The sequence below is a fragment of the Vulpes vulpes genome, chromosome 6 (genome assembly GCF_048418805.1).
Source record: "Vulpes vulpes isolate BD-2025 chromosome 6, VulVul3, whole genome shotgun sequence".
Classification (NCBI taxonomy): Eukaryota; Metazoa; Chordata; class Mammalia; order Carnivora; family Canidae; genus Vulpes; species Vulpes vulpes.
Window position 1 is genome coordinate 71,140,550 of NC_132785.1, and position 23,672 is coordinate 71,164,221.

A 23,672-nucleotide genomic window follows, 5' to 3' on the forward strand; every position below is an offset into this window, starting at 1 on the left:
TTCTAAAGTGATTCTTATACCCACTAAAGTTTGGAACTCACTTAGGTACAGTATAGTACATCAGAAAAGAAATTCATATAACTTAACTACAATACAAGAAAAATGATATGGGACACTGGTCTTATAATAATTGATTGTCATTGTCCTTTCTGGCAGTACTTGGGTAAGTTCAGTAGTTTCTTGAGGCCATCTAGTGTTTGTGAATGAAAGTATGGAATATGATATTTTTTTCTTTGCTCTGGCAAAAATTTTGTATACTTTTTATGGCAGATTTGTTTTCTTAGCACTACTGTGATTTTGATACTGTTCAATACTACAGATACTGAAATGCTGTGCAGTTTTTTTGAGGTATAATTTTTAATGGATATTTATTCACTTAAAGGTGTAACATAAAAAATTTTACTTTTTGAGTATTACAAATGTTATCAAGACGTAGAGTTTGGTAAGTTTTTTTCTCTTTATGTTATTTTAGCCATTAATAGACCAGATATCACGGACACAGAGATGGAAACTGTTATGGACACTATTGTTGACAGCCTCTTCTGCTTTTTTGTTACACTGGGTAGGTCCTCAAATCTTTCTGGTTATTTCTCAAAATGTTTAACATTCTATTAGGAAGAATTTCAAATACACTTTTAAGTATAGAGATAAATATAACTGTTAAGGCACACTCCCAAGGTTCCAGAAAACACTAAATTTAGTATACTATTAATCCACTGTACTCAGAATTTTAAACCTTTCTTTGGTACATCTAAATTTACTTAGAGCTACTTTGTGTTCAGTATCTGTTGTGTGATTTTTATGCTTTCTTACTAGTAGATATGTTTAGAAACCTTCTAATTGCAATTTTAATTTTGCAGACTTAAAGTGATCCTTACACTAAATTTTTAAAGTTTCTCTTTATTTCACAAATGAGAAAATTGAGAAGGGAAATACCATGAATAGTTTAGGATACAGTCAAAAGTTTTTTTTTTTTTTAAGATTTTTTTTTTAATTTATTCATTCATGAGAGACAGAGAGAGAGAGGCAGAGACACAGGCAGAGGAAGAAGCAGACTTCATGCAGGGAGCCCAACGTGGGACTCAATCCTGGGTCTCCAGGATCACGCCCTGGGCCCAAGGTGGTGCTAAACCGCTGAGCCACTTGGGCTGCCCCACAGTCAGAAGTTTGAGGAGAATTTGCATGCAAGGTTTGGGCCTCCCTTGCGATTTTCTCCTTTAATTTCCTGCCCTGAATGCCAGTCTTGGATTCTTCTGTTTTCTGCTTGAGCTCTTTCTTTTCTGTGCCTTGCAAACTAGAAAGTACCCTCAAGAGAAAAGCTAGTTAAAAATGTATCTCAATTTTTAAATATATCTTTTCTTTCAAAGTTTTACCCTCCTGCACTTTCTGCACTTTCAAGTATTTTTAGTACCTTCAAGTGGGATTGTTATTGCTGTTGTTTTAAACAAAGCACATGTATATGCGATTTTTAGTCATTAAACTGACATAATTAACCTTTCTATTTTGCCATCCTACATATTCTCCAAGATTTCACTGAATGCAAGGGTTTTTGTGAACTTTAAGGTTATTTTTTCTTGACGATAGTTATATTTTCAAGGTAAAGGTAGATTGAAAAAGATAAGTATAAAAGACCATGGAAGTGTTAAAGCAAGCTTTCTTATAGAATATCAGAAAGTGATTTTTTCAAGAATAATTGAAATTACTGCCCATCTGACATAGAAGGATGTCAACCAGAGATTAAGTAAAAAAGGCAAATTTAAGAACAAAATTTATCCTATTTTTTTTTACTCTTCACAAATACATTTATTTAAAACTACATGTAAAAAATAATCTGAAAATATCCATATCTAATTCTCAAGGGGGATTATTTTATTTTAGGGTGCTGGAACCAAAGGGTTAACCTTATACATTTCTAACATTATTTAGAGTTTTTATGACAAGCATGTATAACTTGCCATTGGAAGAAAGCAGTTTTATAAAACTTGCTAATATTTTACAATTTTTTGCAGTTGACTGAACGTTTTGTATAGAATCTAAAATGCAGCAGTTTCAGCATGTAAAGATTACAGTATTCTCAGTTTGTTTTCTGAGATTTTCAATGCAATTGGATTTTTTTCTATCATTTTAGGATTTCAGCCTTTGATAAAACTTGAAGTAATAAACAAAGAAATTAAGAGGTCTAATGAGCTGATTCAATAATGAACTGAGGCCACCTTTTAGAATCTTTCATATTAATGGAAGATATGTTTTATCTTTTAAGTTATTTTTTTAACAAGACTATATTCCTTCATTGTTAATTTGTAAAATCAAGAATAGTACTACCTTTTAGAAGTTTCCTTCTAAATTAAGCTCTTTTCATTCTTTTCCATTATTGAAAGCTAAAAATCATTGCTAACATCTATTGTTAAAATAGGTGCTGTTCCTATAATCAGATGTTCAAGAGGAACAGCAGCGGAAATGGTAGCAGTGGTGAGTTCATACAGATATCCATTGATGACAGATAACATTGTATCAATGTTTTCCATAAGTACCTCAAGTCTTTTTGTTAATATGAAATATATGATTGCTATGAGCCATATATTAAGTACCAAAGGCAAATCTTTTTTACAACATTGAGATTCCACCAAAAATAAGAAATAATCATTGTATAGTGTTATGGGGTGGAGAAAAATGATTTACTCCAACATGCTATTCCAGCTCTGTTTCTTTTTTACTAAAATGTATATTTTCTTTCTGCCTTGTTTCTCTAAGTAGTTTTTATACTTATTTGATCCCCCAGGTCATTTTATATTTAACTTCATTTAGTAAGTGTTTATTGACAATCATAACTTTATTTTTTTTTGACAATCATAACTTTAAAATGAAGGCATTTGCTCTTCCACTTTATTGGAGTAAAATATTCAATATAAATTGAGCATTCAAAAATTTGCTTTAAAGATTAAAGAGTAAATAGAGAAATTACAGAATTACTGAAAAGGAAAGGTCAAGTAGTATGGAAAGATGGAAGATACACTAACATTTTTTAATTTTATTAGCTGAAATGAATCATTGACTGATGGAGGGCTGCTTTCTTTCACATATTCCATTTCTGTTCTGGAGCCTCTTGGATCTGTCAGTAGATAGAGACATTCTTTGTAAAACAGAGTCATGATTGGGTAAGAAAGTGGCTCATTACTGCAAATCGTTCCTGTACCTAATATAAAAATAGTCAGTGAAAAGTGATTGTTAGTGAAATCAGGCCTGAGTCACAATAGAAAAGGTATTGATCTTTTCAAGTCCAAGTTATAATGATATGAAATAGTAAAAAAACTAAAATATTTAGATTTTAGATCTGTTATTTTGTAAAGAAGTTGCAAGTTTTTTATTTATGAAACTAAGAACACATTATGTTCTCAGTGTTCGTAATAACACGTTTTATTATCCTATATAAGGTTCTGTGAAATTTTTCTTTAAGGGTTATTATCAAATTTGATTTTTCAGAAACTAGATAAGAAACTTCGAGAAAATCTAAGAGATGCAAGGAACAGTCTTTTTACAGGTGACACACTTGGAGCTGGCCAATTCAGGTATTATGTTTTATCAGGGTTTTGACTCAGTTTGTTCTTGAAATATAAATGAATTATTTAATTAATTTACCTTCTGTTAGAAATTTCTGTTTTGAGGGCACCTGCATGGCTTAGTCAGTGAAGCATTCAATTCTTGATCACAGCTCAGGTCATGATCTCAGGGTTATGAGGTCAAGCCCTGTGAAATTGTTTTCCATTTTTGTCATCTGTAGGAGAGATTTTTCTCTTTGTATGGTTTTGGAGATCAGTAGCCCTTTTATTTCAATTTTCATTAAGCCTCTTGTTAATGACAAAAGTAAGTGAAAAACTTGTGATGCTTATGTCTATTTCTACCTAACAACTAGTTTCCATTTTTATATTGAAATGCTTATTTAAAAATATACAGTATTGGGGTGAAGAAGTAGAAAAAAACCCCACACAAATGGCTGAGAATTATTTCAAAGGAGATAGGCAATATTTTGGAAAATTAATCCCTACCCCCAGTTTTAAGTGAATTAATAAATAAAGCCTATAAAAATAAATGGACACTCACTATAACTGCCCCCCCCCCCCCAGGGATAATAATTCTGTGGCAACTTTCCATAGACTTATTTCAAGTGACTTTAGGTGGCTTCTCCTGTCTTCTGTGTTATTTTTACAATTGGGAGTTAACACTAACATTATGTTTCAGTTTGTTCTGTCTCAGCCCCACATTAAACTCTTTTATTTCATTGCTGGTCTTAAATCTTCTTTAAAATGTTTCTCATTAAGGAGAACAGAACAGCAAATTCTCACCTGATTTTTTTTTTTTGAACAGAAGCACCCACTATTGCATCTCTTACTTGACAGTTCCCTTTCTATAGTGCTCTCATAAAAGCTTTTAAACCAATATAAAGACTCTGTTTTATTTGGATAATTTCTAAAAACTTACTTATGTTATAATACAGTTGTCTTTTTAATTTGTTGGTTGCATCTCTAAATTAATTAGGGATCAGCAACTTTGTTGGACTGTTTTAGACATTTGAATCTAGTTTAAATTAATGATCCTCCATAAGAATTTGGCAATGTGTGCAGTCATGTTTGGTTATCACAACTGGGTAGATGCTACTAGAATTTAGGGGACTGCATTAAAGGATGCAGCTAAATATCCTACAGTGCACAGGACAAGCCCCCAAAATGAGGAATTATCCAGCCCCATATCCAGTAGTGCTGAAGTAAGAAACTTTACCACAGGCTATCTTTCCTTGCCTTTTACCTAGCTCTGGAGTAATAAATGATAGTAGGTGGAAAGGGTGTACCTCCTACTTATTTATCATGGAGTTTTATCATCAGTGCAGTGTATTTATAATCAGTGCAGTGTAATGAGTTACTAAAATGGTCAGAGATCTCTTACAGGAGAAAATATGAACAGTTAACATAATCAGGTAACAGTATCTTTTGCAAATTGATGTATACTCTTGATACAGTATTGCCAAACCAGACCTTTACAACTTTTGGAGACACGTGGCAACCAGATGACTTCGTGCCTCACTTTGCTTTAAGTATAATCTGTTTTACATCTTAGTTGTAATAATGCAGCAAATAACATATGAAGTATTTCGTAAGTGAGTATTTACATGATTAGGCACCACTGTGGCTTAATGTTTTAGTTATATGTATTATAATGGGATACAGTTTCATGAAGCTCTTCTCTAGAGTCTACTTTTTGAATTTTTGTTTACAGAAAAAAGTTCTAATTTGTAATTTATGAAACTATCAAACATTTGTGTAAATCTATCATCAGATTCTACTTAATAGTTTTCCCTGAAACTGATAATGACTATTCCTTTTTTCCAAAAATGTGAAATACAAGTCTAAGTAGAAGCAGCTTATTCTTACTTCGATAGCTATAAAAATTATTCTGTAGAAACAGTACTTGCACAGATTTTTTTCCTTTAAGATAGTTCCTCAGGACTTATAATCTAGCATTATACACAGACTTAAGTAGTCCGAAGCATTACTTTACTTGACTGGCTATACTAAAAAAGTTTTCTTAAAGTAAACTATTATGGAACGTCAATATTAGCATACTTATTGTTCATGTCAAAATTATAAAACCAGAAAGTTTTAGAAAACAGGAAGTTTTAGAAAAATTGAGATATATATACTGTTATCAAGAATTACATATTTTTTTTTAAATATATTTACAGCTTCCAAAGGCCTTTATTAGTCCTTGTTGACAGAAACATAGATTTGGCAACTCCTTTACACCATACGTGGACATATCAAGCCTTGGTGCATGATGTACTGGTAAGAGGCTCAATATACCACTTTTTAGTAAAATGTAGTAGTGTTTAATGGTCCTTTTAATATAAAATTAATGTCATGGCTACAGAATCACAGGTGAGAAGGGTGGAGCTAAGAAATATAAAAAAAAGTGATGGAATTTGGTTATCACTGGGTATGGATGCTGAAGAATAGTGAAGCATTGAAGGTTAAAGTTCTAAATTTATGATCTTTAAAGTATATGAATAATTTGTATTATTGGCAGTGTTGGGGAGAAAAGGAATGAAGGAAAATGAGTTAGTGGCTTTTTTTTTTTTTTTTTTTTTTTGAGAGAGCACAAGAAGGAGATAGGGAGTGGGGCAGAGGGAGGAGGGAAGGGAGAGAATCTTAAGCAGATTCAGTCTCATGACCCTGAGATCATGACCTGAGCCCAAACCAAGAATCAGACACTTAACTGACTGAGCCACCAGGTACCCCTCAGTGCAGTGAGTGACTTAAAAATTTTTTCATATGAAGTAATTTTTTACTTTCCTTTTTGCCATGCTGAGGAAGTAAATAAATATGTTTCTCCATGGGGAGGAAAGCTATAATTTCCATTTTTCCTGGGAATCAGTTAAGCTCATTTTATAATAAAAGTAAATAGTATTTTTTATTTATACTGTATGTTTTCCACATATATAAAATCATGCTTAAAACTAAAATCTATATTTATATTTATGTATATATTCATCTACTAAATATTGTGGATAGCATGCTATATACACAGATAAACAAAATAGCCCCAATCTTTAAAGGCAATGGGAAGAAAATCTGTACACAATTAAATTCTGTACAAGGCACTCTGTAATAAAGCCAGAATAGTCCCCATTTGATAGAAAAAATTTAACACAGAAGTTAAATGATTTGAACCCAAATTATTGGCTCTGTCAAGACTTAGCACTCTAATTTACTAACTTCTAGCCCAGGCCTCTAGGGTTTATAGTGTGTAATGATATCATTATTGCAAAGAGTGCCTGAAATGTCATATGGAAAGGAAGTGAAAAACATATAATAGATGATTTTTTTGTTTGTTTGTTTTTTTCTTTAAAACCCAAATTGTAGCTGTAAGATATATTTTTAAATCACATTTCAGGATTACTGATGAAAATTGGCAGTTCTACACCCTTTTGTATTCTGGAGTCCTGTGTCATTTTAGACTCAAGAATGAGTGTCAATGAAATAGTAGGCAACTCTGATTCATTTGAGAGGACAAGAAGAATTGAAGGGGCTACTGAATTAAACCCTGAGTAATGGAACACGGAAGCTAGTTTTAGGAGGTCAAGTAAGAGTCTGAGGAAGAATTCAGCCAGTACTGGAGACCCTGCTGTCTGACTAAACATCTTAGACCCTGGTTTTAGCAATAAAGCAATGAAAATATTAATTTCTTCCTGGAGCTTACATTATGATAGGGGAGACAGACAATAACTAAAATAAAATATATGACATTTTAGAAGGTGGAAAATACTCTGGAGGAAAATAATGCAGGTAATGATGAATAGGATTGTATTTAAAATAGGAAGACCTCACTGAAAAAAGACATTGAGGAAAGGACTAAAGGAGGTAAGGTAGTGAATTATAGAGCTAAATGGGAGAGAGAACAGCATTCTAGGCAGAAAGATGCTTAATAGATTTAAAAGATAGCAAAAGAGCCAAGATGGCCAGAGCAAAGTAAGACAAGGGGAATATAGCAGAAGACGAAGTTAAATAGGCTGTGGGAAGCAGTATGGCATAGGACATTATAAGGATACTGACTTTCAGTTTAAGGGAAATGGGGAGCCAATGCAGTTTTGAGTAAAGGAGTGACATCTGATACACATTTTAAGAGTATCACTCTCCCTGCAGTGTTGAAAACAGACTCCTTGAGAGGCATAGGATGAGTCAAGAAACCAATAGGAGGCTGTTGCAATTATCTTAGCAGGATGGTGGCTTACAACAGGATGGAAATAATGAGAGTTGTGATAATCTATGAAATGCAGAGCATAGGATTCATTGATGAATTGAATGTGAAACTAAAAGAAAGAAAGGAGTCAAAGATGAGTCCAGAGTTTTGGCCTTTGCAAATGGACAGACGTCATTTATTGAGATAGAGACATAGAAGGAGAAATTTTGAGGGAAAGGTCAGATGTTGAGTGTTAAACATGTTAAATGTGAGATGCCTATTAAAATATTCAAGTAGATATCAGATGATAGATAGATAGATAGATAGATAGATAGATAGATAGATAGATGTATGTATGTATGTATGTATGTATAAATGAGTCTGGAGTTCAGGAAATACACCTGGTCTCAACACATAAATCTAGGAGTAGTCCATTTATAGATGGTATTTAAAGCCAAGAGATAAAATGAGATCACCAAGGGGATGAATATAGATAGAGAAGAGATCCAAGAACTGAACTCTGAGGCATTTCAACATTTAGAAGGTGGGGTGATGAGTAGGAACTAACAATATAACGTAGAAAGAAGCAGCCAGTAGTGAGATATGAGAACTAGATCTGTGTTGGTTTTGTAAGCCAGTGAATTAACTGTTTTCAGAGAAAATGTAGGAATTAGATTGAACAAATGCGGAGGACTGAGAAGTCACCAATGCATGTGGCAACATCAAGGTTATTAGTAACTTTGGTAAGAGCAGCTTTCATAGTATAAGGACAGAACACAGAAGTGGATTTAAGAGAGATTGAAAGGAGATAGAGAATATAGGCAAACTCTAGAAGAGTTTTTGCTGTCTAGGACAGTTGAGAAAAGTGGTAATTGCTGGAGGGGAATGTGAGGTCGAGAAATTCTTAAATGAGAAAAATTATATCATGTTTGTGTATCAGTGGGAATGATCAAAAGAAAAAGTTGATGCAGGCAATGAGATTGTGTAAATCTGTAGGAGGTCTTAATGATCAGGATCACTATAGACCAGGATTTCTCAACCTTGGCATTGACATTTTGAGCCCAATAATGTTTTTGTTGTGCAGGGCTGTCCTGTGCATTGTGGGATGTTTAGCAGCATCTTTGGTCTCTACCCTCTATCTAGATGCCAGTAGCACTGTCTCAGTTGTGACAATCAAAATGTCTTCACACATTGCCAAAGATACCCAGTCTGTGAAGAGGGGCAAAATTGCCTGAGTGAAAACTGCTATTAATATAGGCTGATGACAGGAGTTTCAAAGCTTGAGTTATTTTAGGGAAGAAGACAAGTTAGAGCCTGGAAGTAGGAAGGAAGGCAGCTATCTTAAATCCTGGGTCCAGCCAATTGGAGTTCAATTATAGCAAGAAAGTACGGTGGAAGTTTAGATGTTCAGAATAGGAGATTTTGCTGTTGACTGAATATGTGTTCTAAAGGGTAATGACAGAAGAGTTTTAGGAATTTGTTAATAAGAGATGGGATTTAAAGGAGGTGGTATAGGGAGTCATATAAAGATGGCATGATGCGATGGTTTTCATAATCTCAAATTAGTTTTGGTTGATGGGGTTCTAGCTTTTGGGTGGGAATGAGGGGTGAGACAAATCAGGAGTCATCTGTTCACTTCTGGTTATATGTGGAGGCTGTGTAGAGCATTGAGGTACTTTGATCTTTCTAATTCCTTTTCTAATGAAAGCATTTGATGCTTTGAGCACTGGAGGTAAGATATTTATATAAGTAGTTGCACCACGAAGGAATATGGTCTTATTCCCTATTTGTTGGAAGAAAAGTTGAGAAACATAGCTTAGGGCAGAGATTTCCCCAAACCAGAAAAGGCTAATACTGGTCCTTGATGTCTTCACTATTCCAAAGTGAAATGAGAATACTAAGGGCTATGAAATGAGGTTTTTTGAACGACCTTTTAACTAATTGTATGTGTGTGCTTTTTGTGAGATACATAAGTTACTGATTTTTTATTTCATATTCTTTAGTGTTAAAATAATCCTCTTAGAAATACAAGGTTAGGGATCCCTGGGTGGCGCAGCGGTTTGGCGCCTGCCTTTGGCCCAGGGCGCGATCCGGGAGACCCCGGATCAAATCCCACGTCGGGCTCCCGGTGCATGGAGCCTGCTTCTCCCTCTGCCTGTGTCTCTGCCTCTCTCTCTCTCTCTCTCTGTGAGTATCATAAATAAATAAATAAATAAATAAACAAATAAATAAATAAATAAATAAAATTGAATATAAATAAATCTTTTAAATAAATAAAACTACAAGGTGGTAAAAATAGGTGGTAGGGTTTTTTTGGTTCTGCTCTTCAGTTCACAGAATTAAAAATTGGCAACCATATGTCTCCAAAAATGTAGCTCAATAAATATTTTTTAAGTGCCTGCTCTGTACCAGTCTGGGATACCTGGTGAACGAAGCAGATGTTAATCCCTGTTGCATGGAGGTTAGACTAGTGTTGGTTTTATAAATAATAAATAAATAATAATAAGTTTTTGTTATAAATAATAGAGCAATGCACATCTCTAGTTAACTTTTCGTAGGCTAGGTTCTTAGCTTTAGGCAGTCTTTTCACAGCATCATTATCAGAATATTTAGATCTTATAAAAATAGTCTCTTTAAAGAGAGTAGTTAAGAAAAACTACACAATCTATATTGACTTATTCCTGTTCATTAATTTTATTTTTTAATTTTAAAAAATTTTAAATTAAGTATATTCCAGAATAGTTAACATACAGTGTTATAGTTTCAGGTGTACAATATAGTGACTCAGCAATACTGTATATTACTCAGTGCTTATCGAGATAAGTGTACTCTTAATTCCCTTCACCTATTTAAACCATTGTCTCACTCACCTCAGCTCTAGTAACCATCTCTTTGTTCTGTATAGTTAAGAATCTCTTTTGGTATGTCTCATTTTTTCCTTTGTTCGTTTGTTTTGTTTCTTGAATTCCATGTATGGGTGGAATCATATGGTGTTTGTCTTTTTCTGACGTATTTTGCTCAGTATTGCACTCTCTAGATCTATCCGTATTGTTGCAAATGGCAAGATTTCAATCTTTTTTATGCCTGAATAATGTTCTGTTATATATATATATATATATATATACATATATATATATGTATGTATACCTGCCACATCTCTATCCATTCATCTATATATTTTTTAAAGGTTTATTTATTTCAGAGAGAGCGAGAGTGTGCATGCACATGTGTGTGCAAGCAGGAGGAGGAGCAAAGGGAGAGACAGAATTTCAAGCAGTCTCCTAGCTCAGTGGAGAGCCCACTGCAGGGCTCAATCCCATGACTCTGAGATAAGGACCTGAGCTGAGATCAGGAGTCAGATGTTGAACTGACTGAACCACCCATGCACCCATATCCATTCATTGGACAGTTGGGCTGCTTTTATCATTTGACTACTGTAAATAATGCTGCAATAAACATAGGGGTGTATATATCCTTTCAAATTAGTGTTTTCATATTCTTTGGGTAAATATAAATATCCTGTAGCCTAATTACTGGATCATATAGTAATTCCTGTTAATTTTAATGTAGTTTCTAGATGTGGAAAAACTATAACTGGGATATCATAAATTGTTATCATGTCATTTTTTTTGTTGTTAAAACTGCCACTTTTGAAGTTCGTTTAGTTTTTAAAATTCTTAATAATTATACCCTTTATCTCCACAAGATGGAGTAAAAGTTCTAGATAGGAAATGTTAACTTGTAATTGGAGCTTGCTTTTTATACTAAATAATTTTGCCTGAAAATCTTGAATGCTGATAGTATTTATATTTTAGACTATGGAAGCAACTGAAAATTCATATAGCTTCCCTGTGTGCTGGGAAAGATTCTTGTCATTTAATGTGAGAAATACATTCTTCTGATGAAAAACTTGGCAATGCCCTTTTCCTTTTACTGGGATATAAGAAGCAGAACTGATCATTAGAAAGTCATGACTCCTTTTATTATACCTTGGTTATGGGAGGGGTGGTTTTGATTGTTCATCTGCCATGGGTAGTTACCATTAGCAAAGGGATAGGCATTATTTCATCTCAGTATCTTGTTCTTTAGTTAGGCTTGGTTTTTCATATCTTAAGTATCCTTTTTGTGTGTTTGGTTCTCTGCTACTGACTCTTATTATTTGAAACACTAAATCACAATTTATATTAATATATAAAAGTGTTTTTTGCCACTTAAGAGGAAAAAAGGAAGTGGTTTCTAAATATATATTTTTAAAAGGTTATTAGAAAAGCATTTTAAGAAGCACTCATTTTTTTTAAAAGGTATATGACTGCAGTATAATAGATGTAGTTCAGAGTTTCATGCTTTGAAGATGGATGCTCTGTTGATTCTGTAGTCTTTACAAAACCTCTTGGATAGCACTATGTTGCTCTAGTTTCAGGCATTTGCTTTAAAGTCAAAAGTGTAATGTAAACTTAGTCACTTAAATCAAAGTTGTTCGTGAAAAGTTCCTACTAAAGGTGTGTAGACTATGTAAAATCCAAAAAAAATCCTTGATTTCATTCATTTATTTAAAAATGGTATTGTTTCAGTATTTCCGTATTCATTGCTGTATGTATTATTTGGTACTTACTAATCTGTAAATTAACCTGTAAATATTGTAATCACAGTATTTCTTGCTTATTGTCCAATGTGGATGGGCAAGGAGGACTTATCATAGTCACTCCCAAAGTAAGTGTAATGAGATCCCATCTCAACATGTGCTTTCACAATCACTATGCCAAGAGGCAAACAATTGTGGGTTTTATTTTAAATCCTGTTTCAGTGTCACGAATAAAGTTTTAAGACTTTTATTAGGGAATATTTCATATAAAAACACACCCATACAATACTATAATGAACCCCCATGTGCATCACTCCATTTCCCAGGCAATATGCATCTTATCCTGGGCATTATATGATCTAAGCATAAATATTTCAGCATTTATCTAAACAACAACAAAAAAGTACCGTAATTTTATTATCATAACAACAAAATTAACAATTATTCTTTGGTAATATCTACTGTTATCTCTATATTCAGCATTTCCTAATTGTTTCAAAGACACATGTATACAGTTGGTTTGTTCAAATAGAGATCCAAACAGTATCCATACATTGCATTGGTTGATACATCTTTAAGCTTCTCAGTTTACAACAGTTCCTCTTTCTACTCCTTTTTTATTGCCATTTTTCAGTTGAAGGAATTGGATTGGTTTTCTAAAGAGTTTCCTTCATTTCTACATTTGGTTGATTGTATTCTTGTGAGACAATTTGACATGGTTCTCTATCCTCAGTATTTTCTATAAACTGATCTAGAGACTTAATTGGATTTGGCTCAATTCTTTACCAAAATATACTTTGCTTTTTTTCCATGTGAATATAAATCTTTGCTATAAATGGTTGTCACCTATATCACCCAAACGTAATTTTATCATTAGCTCTATTTGGGTTGACTGGTCTGCTTTAACATGTAAAAGGAGACTAAGACTACTGAAGACTTATCCATGTTTTTAGCACTTCTCAGTGGGATTTACTTATATCTTATGATTTGGGACACCATTGTCTAGTCTCTAAGTCAAGAAAGAAAGTATGAGTATTAGTAAGAACAGGTTAGACTCTATCATGTTAAAACTAATTCTGTTGTCTTTTATTTGTCTATAAAATGTTCACTTTCTTTAACATGGCTAAGTACAGCACAGAATGTTCTAATTTCCCAGTTTTCAAGACTAAAATTTTCCTTATTTGCCTGGCTGTTATGCAAACAATGGAAGTGTTCTTTCCACTTTTATGTTATTTCTCAAAATTCTTACCATTTTTTATTCCTTTATCATTTTGTATTTTCTTTTGTTTCATCAGTACTTCAGTAATAGTGTGCTCTTATTTTTCAACCACTAGTTTTGTTAATGTTACTTGTATTTTGAATGAGCTGTATCATCACCATGAAATAGTACTTTACTAGAAATTCTGGTTAATAAGGCTCAACTATTTAACTACCAGTATCTTTTTTTTTGTTAATTTTTAAAGCAAGAGTTCTCATATTTAGCTGTTAATATCTATTGTGTTTCCTTCCTATTTGGGTAAGCTGTTGTACAAACTAAGGTTACAATATGGGGTGGGAAAGTAAGAGGAATTAAGTAAGGTTACTGATGTATATATCCTATGATGATATGAAGAGTCAGGAAAAAACATAGTATTAACAGGCTGAAATATAACATTATATACTCTTTGTCAACTTCTTAATCAACTATGGCAATTGGACATCTGTGCATTTCACACTCATGTTTTGTGTCTTAAGAGAAAATAGCAAGGAAATAAACAGTAGTTTTAAAGGATAAGTTGCAGGGTATGTATGGTCTAATGTATTAGACTCAGTATTGTTGACCTAGTTTCATCAAAAGGAGATTAAGTTCTATTAAGTACACTTAATCTGCTAGGACCTAGAAGTTTAATTATTAGTTAAAAATTAATAATATAGCCATATTTTGTCTTTAGCTCACTATTCTTCAGAGTAGAGTTGAACCATAAAATACTATTACATGAGGAAACCCCCCAGGTCTATGGCAAGAAGGAAGGATAAAAAAAAATACTTTTATTCTGGTTTTTGTGTGTTTGTTTTCTGAGAAAGGGCAAAAAATCAAGCCTCACATGAATAAAATTAGTTCTAGGCAGAAAAGCTTATAATGCTCCGACTACCTATTAGAAATTATATAAAAGGGAGTGCTATTATTATTATTTTAGCTTCTATTGTAATTTTTTTTAATGCAAACCATCAGTTAACAGATCAGAATGTTAAGACTCCCTAAGAGTTTTAAAATTATATTTAAGGGGTACATGGGTGTTTCAGTAAGTGTCCGACTCTTGATTTTGGGTCAGGTCATGATCTCAGGTTGTCAGATCGAGTCCTGCATTGGGCTCCACACTCAGTGGAGATCCTCTTTCTTCCCCTCCTTCTCCCCTTGCCCTCTTCTGTTTCTCTCTCTCTCTCTCTCCCTCTCTAAAAAAATTAAAAATAAAAATACTATATTTATGATTATGTTTGTTACTGGAACCTGGTAAACATCATCAAAAGGCCTGGTTAAATAAATGGATATGTCTAAATGTTGGACTACTGTATAACTATGATAAAGATGAAGTAGATGTACATATACAGGTAGAGAAAGAGCTCTAAAATACATTATTGAGAAAAAGTACAAAAAATACATAATGTAATCCAGTTCTTTAAAGTAAAATTAAAAGGATATGTGTATGCTGGCACTTGCAAAAATATTTTTCTAGAAGGATACACAAGAACGTTAACATGATTTTTATATATTTTTTGAAGTTTTAATCATTTGTATCTACTACTTTAATTAAAATACATAAATATTAAAAGTACATTTGTGTGTGATGAAACATTGGAAGGAGGTCTTTAAATTTCAGATGTATATTTTGTCCTTAGAATTATTAGAAAGGGCAGTAAGAATCTGTGTTATTTTCCTTGTTGTAGGAAATATTATCATTCTTGAAATCTTACTTTAAAAAAAGATTACTTTTTCTTAGGATTTCCACTTAAACAGAGTTAATTTGGAAGAATCTTCAGGAGTAGAAAATTCTCCAGCTGGTGCTAGACCAAAAAGAAAAAACAAAAAATCTTATGATTTAACTCCAGTTGATAAATTTTGGCAGAAGCATAAAGGAAGGTAAGTAAGAAAAACATCAGTAAGTGAAAGATTCACCCCTTATAGGAAAATGAAGATGACATCTGACTTAATGAAATTGATGAAGTAAATAAAAAAGATCATGGTGGTTCATCCACACGCTGAGTAGGGGCTATAATTAAATAGTCCATAGGGATATATCTATTTCTCCCTGATTCCTAGGTTGTTTCTTGTTGGTTGTTTTTTGAGACCATTTCTCTTTTCAGTAAACTCATACTATATGATTTTGTAGATTTTAGAGATAGTCTTTCTAAATTTTTTTGCTGTCCCCATTGACCCTCTACAAAACCATTTCTGCCTTTCACTAAAATAGATATTTGTGATAGAGAAACATTGAAATGTAATCTTCCCTCTCTGTTCCATGTTTGCCTTCATACAAACCCAGTTTTAGATATCTGTGGAATACCTAAGCCTGAAAAACATTTATTTAAAGTACATTAGAAATACTAATTTGTTGTATGATTTTTTTATAGGCAGATATACAGATCCCATGTATTGCTATGTCCCTTAAAGTTTAGGATACTTCATGGGCTCAGTAATTGTTTAAAAAAAAAAAAAATGTGATCTAGTGGTCATTATGGCTAAACAAACCATTCTGAACAAGCCGGAAAAAATCATTCTTAGAAAAAGAATGCTGCTCATCAGCAATTATGGAAATACAATGTTATTTATTATTATAATTTTGAGTATTTCAGGTATTACTGTACCTACGTATGTGACCAAGTCCTTGATAGGGCTGTTCTTTTTGGCCTCATTTATGTTTAAAGAGAAGTAAGATATAGACGTGATTCAACCAGCTGGGTTTTTTGTGTGTTTTGTCTGTTTTTTTATAACTATTTTTTTTTAACATGGGAAAGTCACATTGCTTATAACAAGGAATTTTATTTTCTCTGTAGAGAAAAATTATTATTTTCCTCTTTCTGACTGGCAATTTGGATACTGTTGTAATTTTTTTTTATTTAATTTTATTTTTTTATTTTTTAAAAATTTTATTTATTTATTCATGAGAGACACAGTGAGAAAGAGAGAGAGAGAGAGGCAGAGGGAGAAGCAGGCTCCATGCAGGGAGCCTGACATGGGACTCGATTTGGGGTCCCCAGGATCACACCCTGGGCTGAAGGCAGGTGCTAAACCGCTGAGCCACCCAGGCTGCCCCTGTAATTTGTTTTAAATAATTTTCTCCTTGGAATTCCATAGTCTGTGCTCTTTTACATACTGGCAAAGTACAAGAAGTTACATTTACATTATTTCTAGAGGATGCAGGATATTTTAAAATTAATTTTAAGATTTAGATTTTCTAATAGTAAAAAGCTTTATAAAAGTCTTCATTCAAATCTGGAAGATATGAATTTTTTAATGTGTATATTTAGGAACAATCTAAAAAGTCAGTTGAATATTAAGGACTTTAATTTTTTGTTTGTAAGTAAGAATAGCCCTGAATAACTCTCACTCACATATTGTACTACAATATTCTAGAACTATAGTAATAGTAATGTGGGCACAAAGACACTGGCAGATAGTGTAGAGTAAAACAAGTAACTTAAACCTCTCTGAACTTCAGTTTCCTCATCGGTAAAATTTAGGGATGATAATTCTACCTCTTGCCCTATTTCAGAAGGTTGTGATGAAGATGAAGTGAAATAATATAACAAAGTAACTTTCCCAAAGTCATCCGGTTATTATCGTTAAAAGCAAGAATAAATCCCAATTTTAGAAGATCCCAAAAGGCTCTGGTCCTAATTAATAATAGTGTGTACCTCACCAAGACAGTGGTTAGATTATATATGAATAGAGACACATTCTTAGCATTGTGTTTGGCATACAGTAAATACTCCGTAAATATAAGCAGTTATTATCTGTTAGCCCTGAGACCTGAAGATACTGGAGATTTCAGGAACATCTGGTTCAACCAGCACGTTTCAATAGGTTCAGTGCTCTGTTCTGGCAGCATAGGGGCTGCGGAAGCTGAGGTTTGTGCCTGTGGTAGTTGTGTAAAACTGGACCATATTCCTCAAAATCCTCTCAGGGTCTTCTGTCATTTCTCTCAGTCTCTACTGGATAGTATGTGCTGTCATTAATCAAGTGTTATCAAGTCTCAGGGCAAGGGTTTCTGTTTAATTGCTGCTCAGACAGGACCTTTTATTTCTTAAAGGAAGAAAAGCTTCTGGCCTCTACAGCTATAAATGAAAAATACTTCTGTTAGGAACCCTTTTATGGTCAATGTACATTTATTTAGAATTATTCAAGATTAGTGCCCTGTGAAATTTTTTCTACCAAAGCTATCAGTGTTTGCAGATCACTTGTGTCTGAAGTCTATGGAAATTACTGCTAAACCACACTTGCCTGGAGGAAGACATCAGGCGTTAGACCAACAAAAGTGGCCTATATTCTACTTTTACTAGCAGTAAGATATTAAGCTTACAGAATTAAAAGATTTTTCTCACAATTACTTGCATGAAATATTTTTTAAATGCCATCTTTGTAATTATATGAACCATGTGACAGTAGTATTAATTTGGGTAGTAATATTTAATTGATGTTTCATATACCATGCCTTCTCTTTTTTGTTTTTCAGTCACTTTAATATTTTACTTTTTTTCTTACAGTGTATAGGTAAAGAAAAATGTGATATGGTTAATGAAAATAATAGAAATAAATTTAAATTTGCTTAGTTGTATAAGAATTTAAATGCATTTAAAGAAATAGTATTTATAAGTAGATATCCAAGGATATGTATATTTTTATGCTAAATATGCTGTGTCATATATTAAATATATTCCAATCCAAATAGGTACATTTACAATAAAAATAAATCCTCATTGGATGTATTTCAGAATTCACACAAAAATCAATATTTTAATATCATACTCACAGTTCCTCTTGTTTTCAATACTATTTCAGTCCATTCCCAGAAGTTGCAGAATCAGTTCAGCAAGAACTGGAATCTTACAGAGCACAGGAAGATGAGGTTAAACGACTTAAGAGCATTATGGTAAGATTCCATTTGCTTTCTTAGATCTACAGGGAAGCAGAAGGATATCTGGAGAGAAAAAGCTTTACTTTGTTTTCTCATGAAAATTTGAAACCATTTGTTGCTTTAATAACAAAAGTATTCTCAACTTAGATAAAAGATCTTTTATAAAAAGCAACCTAAATACTAAGAAGAGCACAACTTAAAAAAAAAATTCTCAATTTATGATCTGAAAAAAATAATGTGGCTTTATTTTAAAGATATCTTTTCCAGTGCTGCTCATTCTACTACACTTGACCTAACCTCAGAGTTCAGCTCTACTATTTATTACTACATGAGCTGTGGCAAGTCTCTGGACCTATTTCTTTATCTGAAGATACCTGCTGGTCCATCATCATCCAACTTACTAGACTGGTGGTGACCAGAACTTTTCGGTAACTGTCAAAAATGGATAGACTCGTTCCTTACAGGAAAAAGATTTGTTACTCTGGGTGACCTAAATCTTAGTGTTTATCAGTGATCTTAGGAATATATTGATTTTTATGCTTCTGAGATCTTTTTTTCCTCCTCAGGGACTAGAAGGGGAAGACGAAGGAGCCATAAGTATGCTTTCTGACAATACTGCTAAGCTAACATCAGCAGTTAGGTAAGTAAGCAATATATGCTCTTTAAGTCTTTATTGATAAGATTTATTTTGAACGTTAAAAACTTGGCTAAAGTTTTTAATAATAAGAAATAGTAGGTAATAGTATAGACCTTTAAAAAAAATAAACTGTTTTTAACTTGTTCAGACTGAGTTAAATTACCTTCAAACAGCAGATCATTTACTTCTTTAACTAATTAAAATTGTATAATGGGGATATATTTACCAAGAAGATAGTGTTGGTGGTAATAATACAAGTTATTATTTATTTTATCATTGCTATTATTTTATTAACTAAAGGTTAAGCACAATTTCTTTCTGATACTTATGAAATGCTATCAAGGAGAGAAGAAATGTGTTTTAGATATATAAGTAAAATCATATTTCCATTAATCTGATTATGTTCTGAACCTCCAGATTTTGGAATCAGAAAGTGAAATGGTGTAATAATGATATTTAAGAGACAGATTACTTTAAAACAAGAAGCATTTAACCTGTATTAAAGTAGTGAATACTGTATAGAGTAAAACCTAGAGGTTAAATTCGGTTGACAGTTTAATTTGTCATCTTGTAACTTTTTTACTATTCTAAGTTTCCTCAGAGGAAACACTCAGGTGTGTTTTATTAAGGTCTGTGTCATTTTCTTAGAAAATTTAATGGTTAATTTTCAATTTTTTGATACTTGTAGTTCTTTGCCAGAACTCCTTGAAAAAAAAAGACTTATTGATCTCCATACAAATGTTGCCACTGCTGTTTTAGAACATATAAAGGTAAATTTACCCCCCCCTACAGTATTTATGTATTCTACTTATGTAGGGTTTTATACTTAAGATGATTTCATATTCATTCTCTCGTTGAGACCTCAATATAACATTATGAAATATAATTACCAAAGGCAACATTATTATCTTCATTTTTTGCAAATGAGAAAGCTTAAGAATCCAGAAAGAATAGTGGTTTGCCAAGGTCACATGTACAGTAAATAGAAGTTATAATCTCTGGTATTTCTATTATATTGCCTATTATTGCCTCAATAACTATCTCTGCATTTACTACGCTGTTAACAGTAGACCTGTGTCTAACAAACCATTAGGAATATAGATTTAGACTCTCCTTTTACTATAGTACTATCTAAAATATCCATTAACTCTTAGTTTTTAGATGAGTCTTTTAGCATTAAAGCTTCCATCTCCTGTTGTACTGTGATTTTGAAAAAAATAGGTTGTATTTTCTATATGTTGTTATCATAGTTCTATTATCTTATTACTTTGTTCATAATAAGTCACCTTGACTTAATTAATCCTTCAGTATTCTACTGTCGCTTATTCTCTGGACATGGAGCTGAATTTCAGCGACAGATTGACCATACACTAGAACATCATTATTACCGACCCCTACTTTCCATGTGATATGTTACATTTCAAAAAGCAATGTGAAAAAGTTAAATATGCTTGTTCCAAATTCAAGGATGTTGATAACAGCTTGGATTTATGGAAAGGGGACTTAAACATGTTTTTCTTTTTTAATGATCTAAAGAGCTATAGAGAATAAGAAGGAGCCAGTACAAATGGATAATAGACATTGTGCAGCATGGAATTTAAACATGCATAATTTCTTCTGTTCCACTTCTCAGTATTGATGGATATTTGCTATTTTCATGTACCTACAGGAATAGATAATTGTGCTGTTTATAGATGACTCTGCTGATGATATTTTCCCTTCCATATGTAGCATCTTTATAAAATGGGAAAAGGCTGCTCAGGTCTGTAAACACCTGAGGTCACTGTCTCCTGTGGACATAATGTATATACCAGGTGAAATACAACAGAGAGCTATACTGAGAATTTCCTTCAGTAGGAAAGACAGGCTTTAAAAAAAAATTAAAATAAAATAAAATAAAAAGAAAGGCTTTGCTTACAAGGTGAAGAATGAATCTAATATAAAAAGTTTTTAAAAATTTATTGCATCAAGACAAAATATAAGTTCTAGTTTATATCTGTTAAACTGTAATTATATGCTGAGGAACTTATGATCCATTAAACATTTTTCGAGTACTTGCTGTGTGCCAAGCAGGGTGCTAGGTGCTACATGCAAATAAATAGACAAGAAGTAAAAACAAATTCTAAGCTATGATAGTTAATAGTCCTATATGGGCTTTAAGATTTAAGCTATTCTATGGATTTTCTTTGACTTTAGGGTTTTTTGCTTATGTATTTCATTAGTAAAGTTTATTGATTCTTATATTTTATTTTCTGACCCCAAGTCTCATAGTTCTAAAACCAGGAAAATGCCAAGCTCAGCTCCTACCACCAAACCTGACTTGTGTAACCCAAAGTAACTATTATTGTACCTATAGAAAGCACACAGTTTCATCCTATTCATAAAACTTCACAAAATTATCTTGCTACAAACTTATATCAGTATACTCTAGGTCAGAGCTTATGGTGTGAAAAAATTCTACCTAAAGTAATTGATTTATTCAGTCATTTTTATTCAGTGATTTTGTGTTGTGCTAGGCCCTGGAAGTTTTGTGGGAAATAAGACAAGTTCTCTATTCTCTTGGAGCTAATATTGTAGTAACAATAAACAAAGTACCCAAATTAGAAACCAAGATAATTTCAGTCATTTAGGTGATGTGAAAACAAAAAACAGGGTGATATGAGGTGATGGAGAGCAGCTGAGAGGGCTACTCTAAGTGGTTAGGAATAGGTAGTTAGAGAAATCACCTTTAATGTGATGTTTGAGTTGAGACCTAAATCACAAGGAGCGACTTAATAAAAATCTCAGGGCCAGGCGTTCCATCAGAGGAACTAAAAAGTGCAATGGCCTTAAGGCAAGGAACAAGTTTGGTATGTTTAAGTATGTAAAAGAAGACTAATAGTGCTTATGGTGAGGAGGGGAAAAGTGATAGACTATGGGATCAAGAGAAATAGCAACTTAAATATGATGGGAAGTCATTGGAGATTAGTGACATCTGATTTACGTTTTAAATGGAGAATTGAGGAGTGTGAGTGATGGCTGAGTTCTGGACATAAGTGTGGTGTTGAAAGATAGCTATTACTGCTGTTTAGGTGAAAAATGATGTTTAAAGGCAAAATTTAGTATAAATGCTTCATAATGTTTGTTTGTAATTTTACCCTAATGATTTTATGAGTTTTTCAAAATATTTTGTGGTAATAGAGGCCATCTATCTGACTTTAACATGCTACCATGCATGACACATATATTTCTGCTCTAACAACTGGTCATTTGGCTCTCTTTATAAAAGAAGTTCAAACTAATTTGGCATTCAGTGTGTTAAGTGACTTTATATAAAAGCTACACATTTTGGGGATAATTTTTTGCTGTAACTCAAGGAAAACACCCTTTCAACGGGGTCTGATTTAAAGAAACCATACTATAAAATCGCTTGCAGAAGGAAAATGATGTCCTCTACAGGATATACTGTTCCTCACTTAGTCATTCTAAGAAACCCAGTCAACATCAGAACATCTTTAAATATCATTGATTAAGGAGCATATTTATCATAAATATTTACATGTCAGTCATACTTGTATTTAATAAGCTGCATACTCTAAGAAACATTCTGATATAAATTCTTTTAGTATAGAAAAATTTAAATGTTTTTGTAACAAGTCCTTTGTAATGTTGGCCAACTCTTTTATTATTTCTTGTCAGAGTTAGCATATAAATTCTTCTATCCCATTATTGCTTATTACTGCTAGTTATAAAATTTCTTCTTAAAGTTTTTGTAATAATTAAATTTTCAACCTTATAATATTTACTTTTAAGTGGCTTGGTTATTTGTACTATGACTATTCTATGCCACGTACCTCTGGCTATAATGTTAATATTAACATTAAGTACTTTTCTCTGTGATCTCTTGCTCTTTTCACCAGAATTTGTTAACTATTTGAGCCTCACTTCTTTGTAAACTTTTATTCACCTAAGTGGTAAATATTTTTTATTACTATTGGCAAGAATATTATGACTTTTTATGCAGAGATCTTAGAACATTTCTCTGGGTATTCATCTTCATTGCAGTTTTGCAAATTTTTCTTTTGGGAAGTTTAGATCATAGCTGCTTTTTTACATTTCCTTAGATTATTTTCCGAAACAGAGTACTAAAAGGAAGTAATTTCTTTAGAAGTCATGACAGTTATCTGTCAATCAGTATTTTGGTGGAAAGCTAGAAATAGTGCATCAATTTGCAACAACTTTGGCAAATATTATTACTTATATTAATATTCTAAGGATTTTAGGTTTTAACTTTAGTTTAATAGATTAAAAGAGTGAACTGTTGAATTCTCATTTGTTTTGAGTATTCCATACCTTTTAAATCTCTTCTTTAGCTATTCTTTCATTTCTAATACAAGTATGGCTTTACCACTTGCTGGTTGTTGGGAAATGGCTCCTGGGATGAAGTAATTTTATAGACACAATTTATTTCAGTTCTTGTTACCTCACCTGCATAGTCAAACTGAATTAAGTATTCTTTAGAAGATACCTAAGAAAATGAAAAGACACCTATGTGTAAGTCATGGTAGATGATGGGACACCTGGGTGGCTCAGTGGTTGGGCATCTGCCTTTGGCTCAGGGCATGATCTCGTG

At 32.7% G+C, this 23,672-nt stretch overlaps 1 protein-coding gene across 11 annotated transcripts in view; it reads left to right on the plus strand.

Annotated features, from left to right (window-relative positions):
* SCFD1 (sec1 family domain containing 1) overlaps positions 1–23,672 on the plus strand; it is a 106,753-nt gene that overhangs the window by 20,765 nt on the left and 62,316 nt on the right. For all 11 annotated transcript variants that reach the window (XM_026007656.2, XM_072761311.1, XM_026007655.2 and 8 more), the window contains 8 exons: positions 473–562; positions 2,414–2,469; positions 3,481–3,566; positions 5,735–5,834; positions 15,289–15,428; positions 18,348–18,438; positions 18,990–19,063; positions 19,749–19,830. In XM_026007656.2, coding sequence (XP_025863441.1) covers positions 473–562; positions 2,414–2,469; positions 3,481–3,566; positions 5,735–5,834; positions 15,289–15,428; positions 18,348–18,438; positions 18,990–19,063; positions 19,749–19,830 — 719 coding nt within the window. The remainder of the gene's footprint in view (positions 1–472; positions 563–2,413; positions 2,470–3,480; positions 3,567–5,734; positions 5,835–15,288; positions 15,429–18,347; positions 18,439–18,989; positions 19,064–19,748; positions 19,831–23,672) is intronic.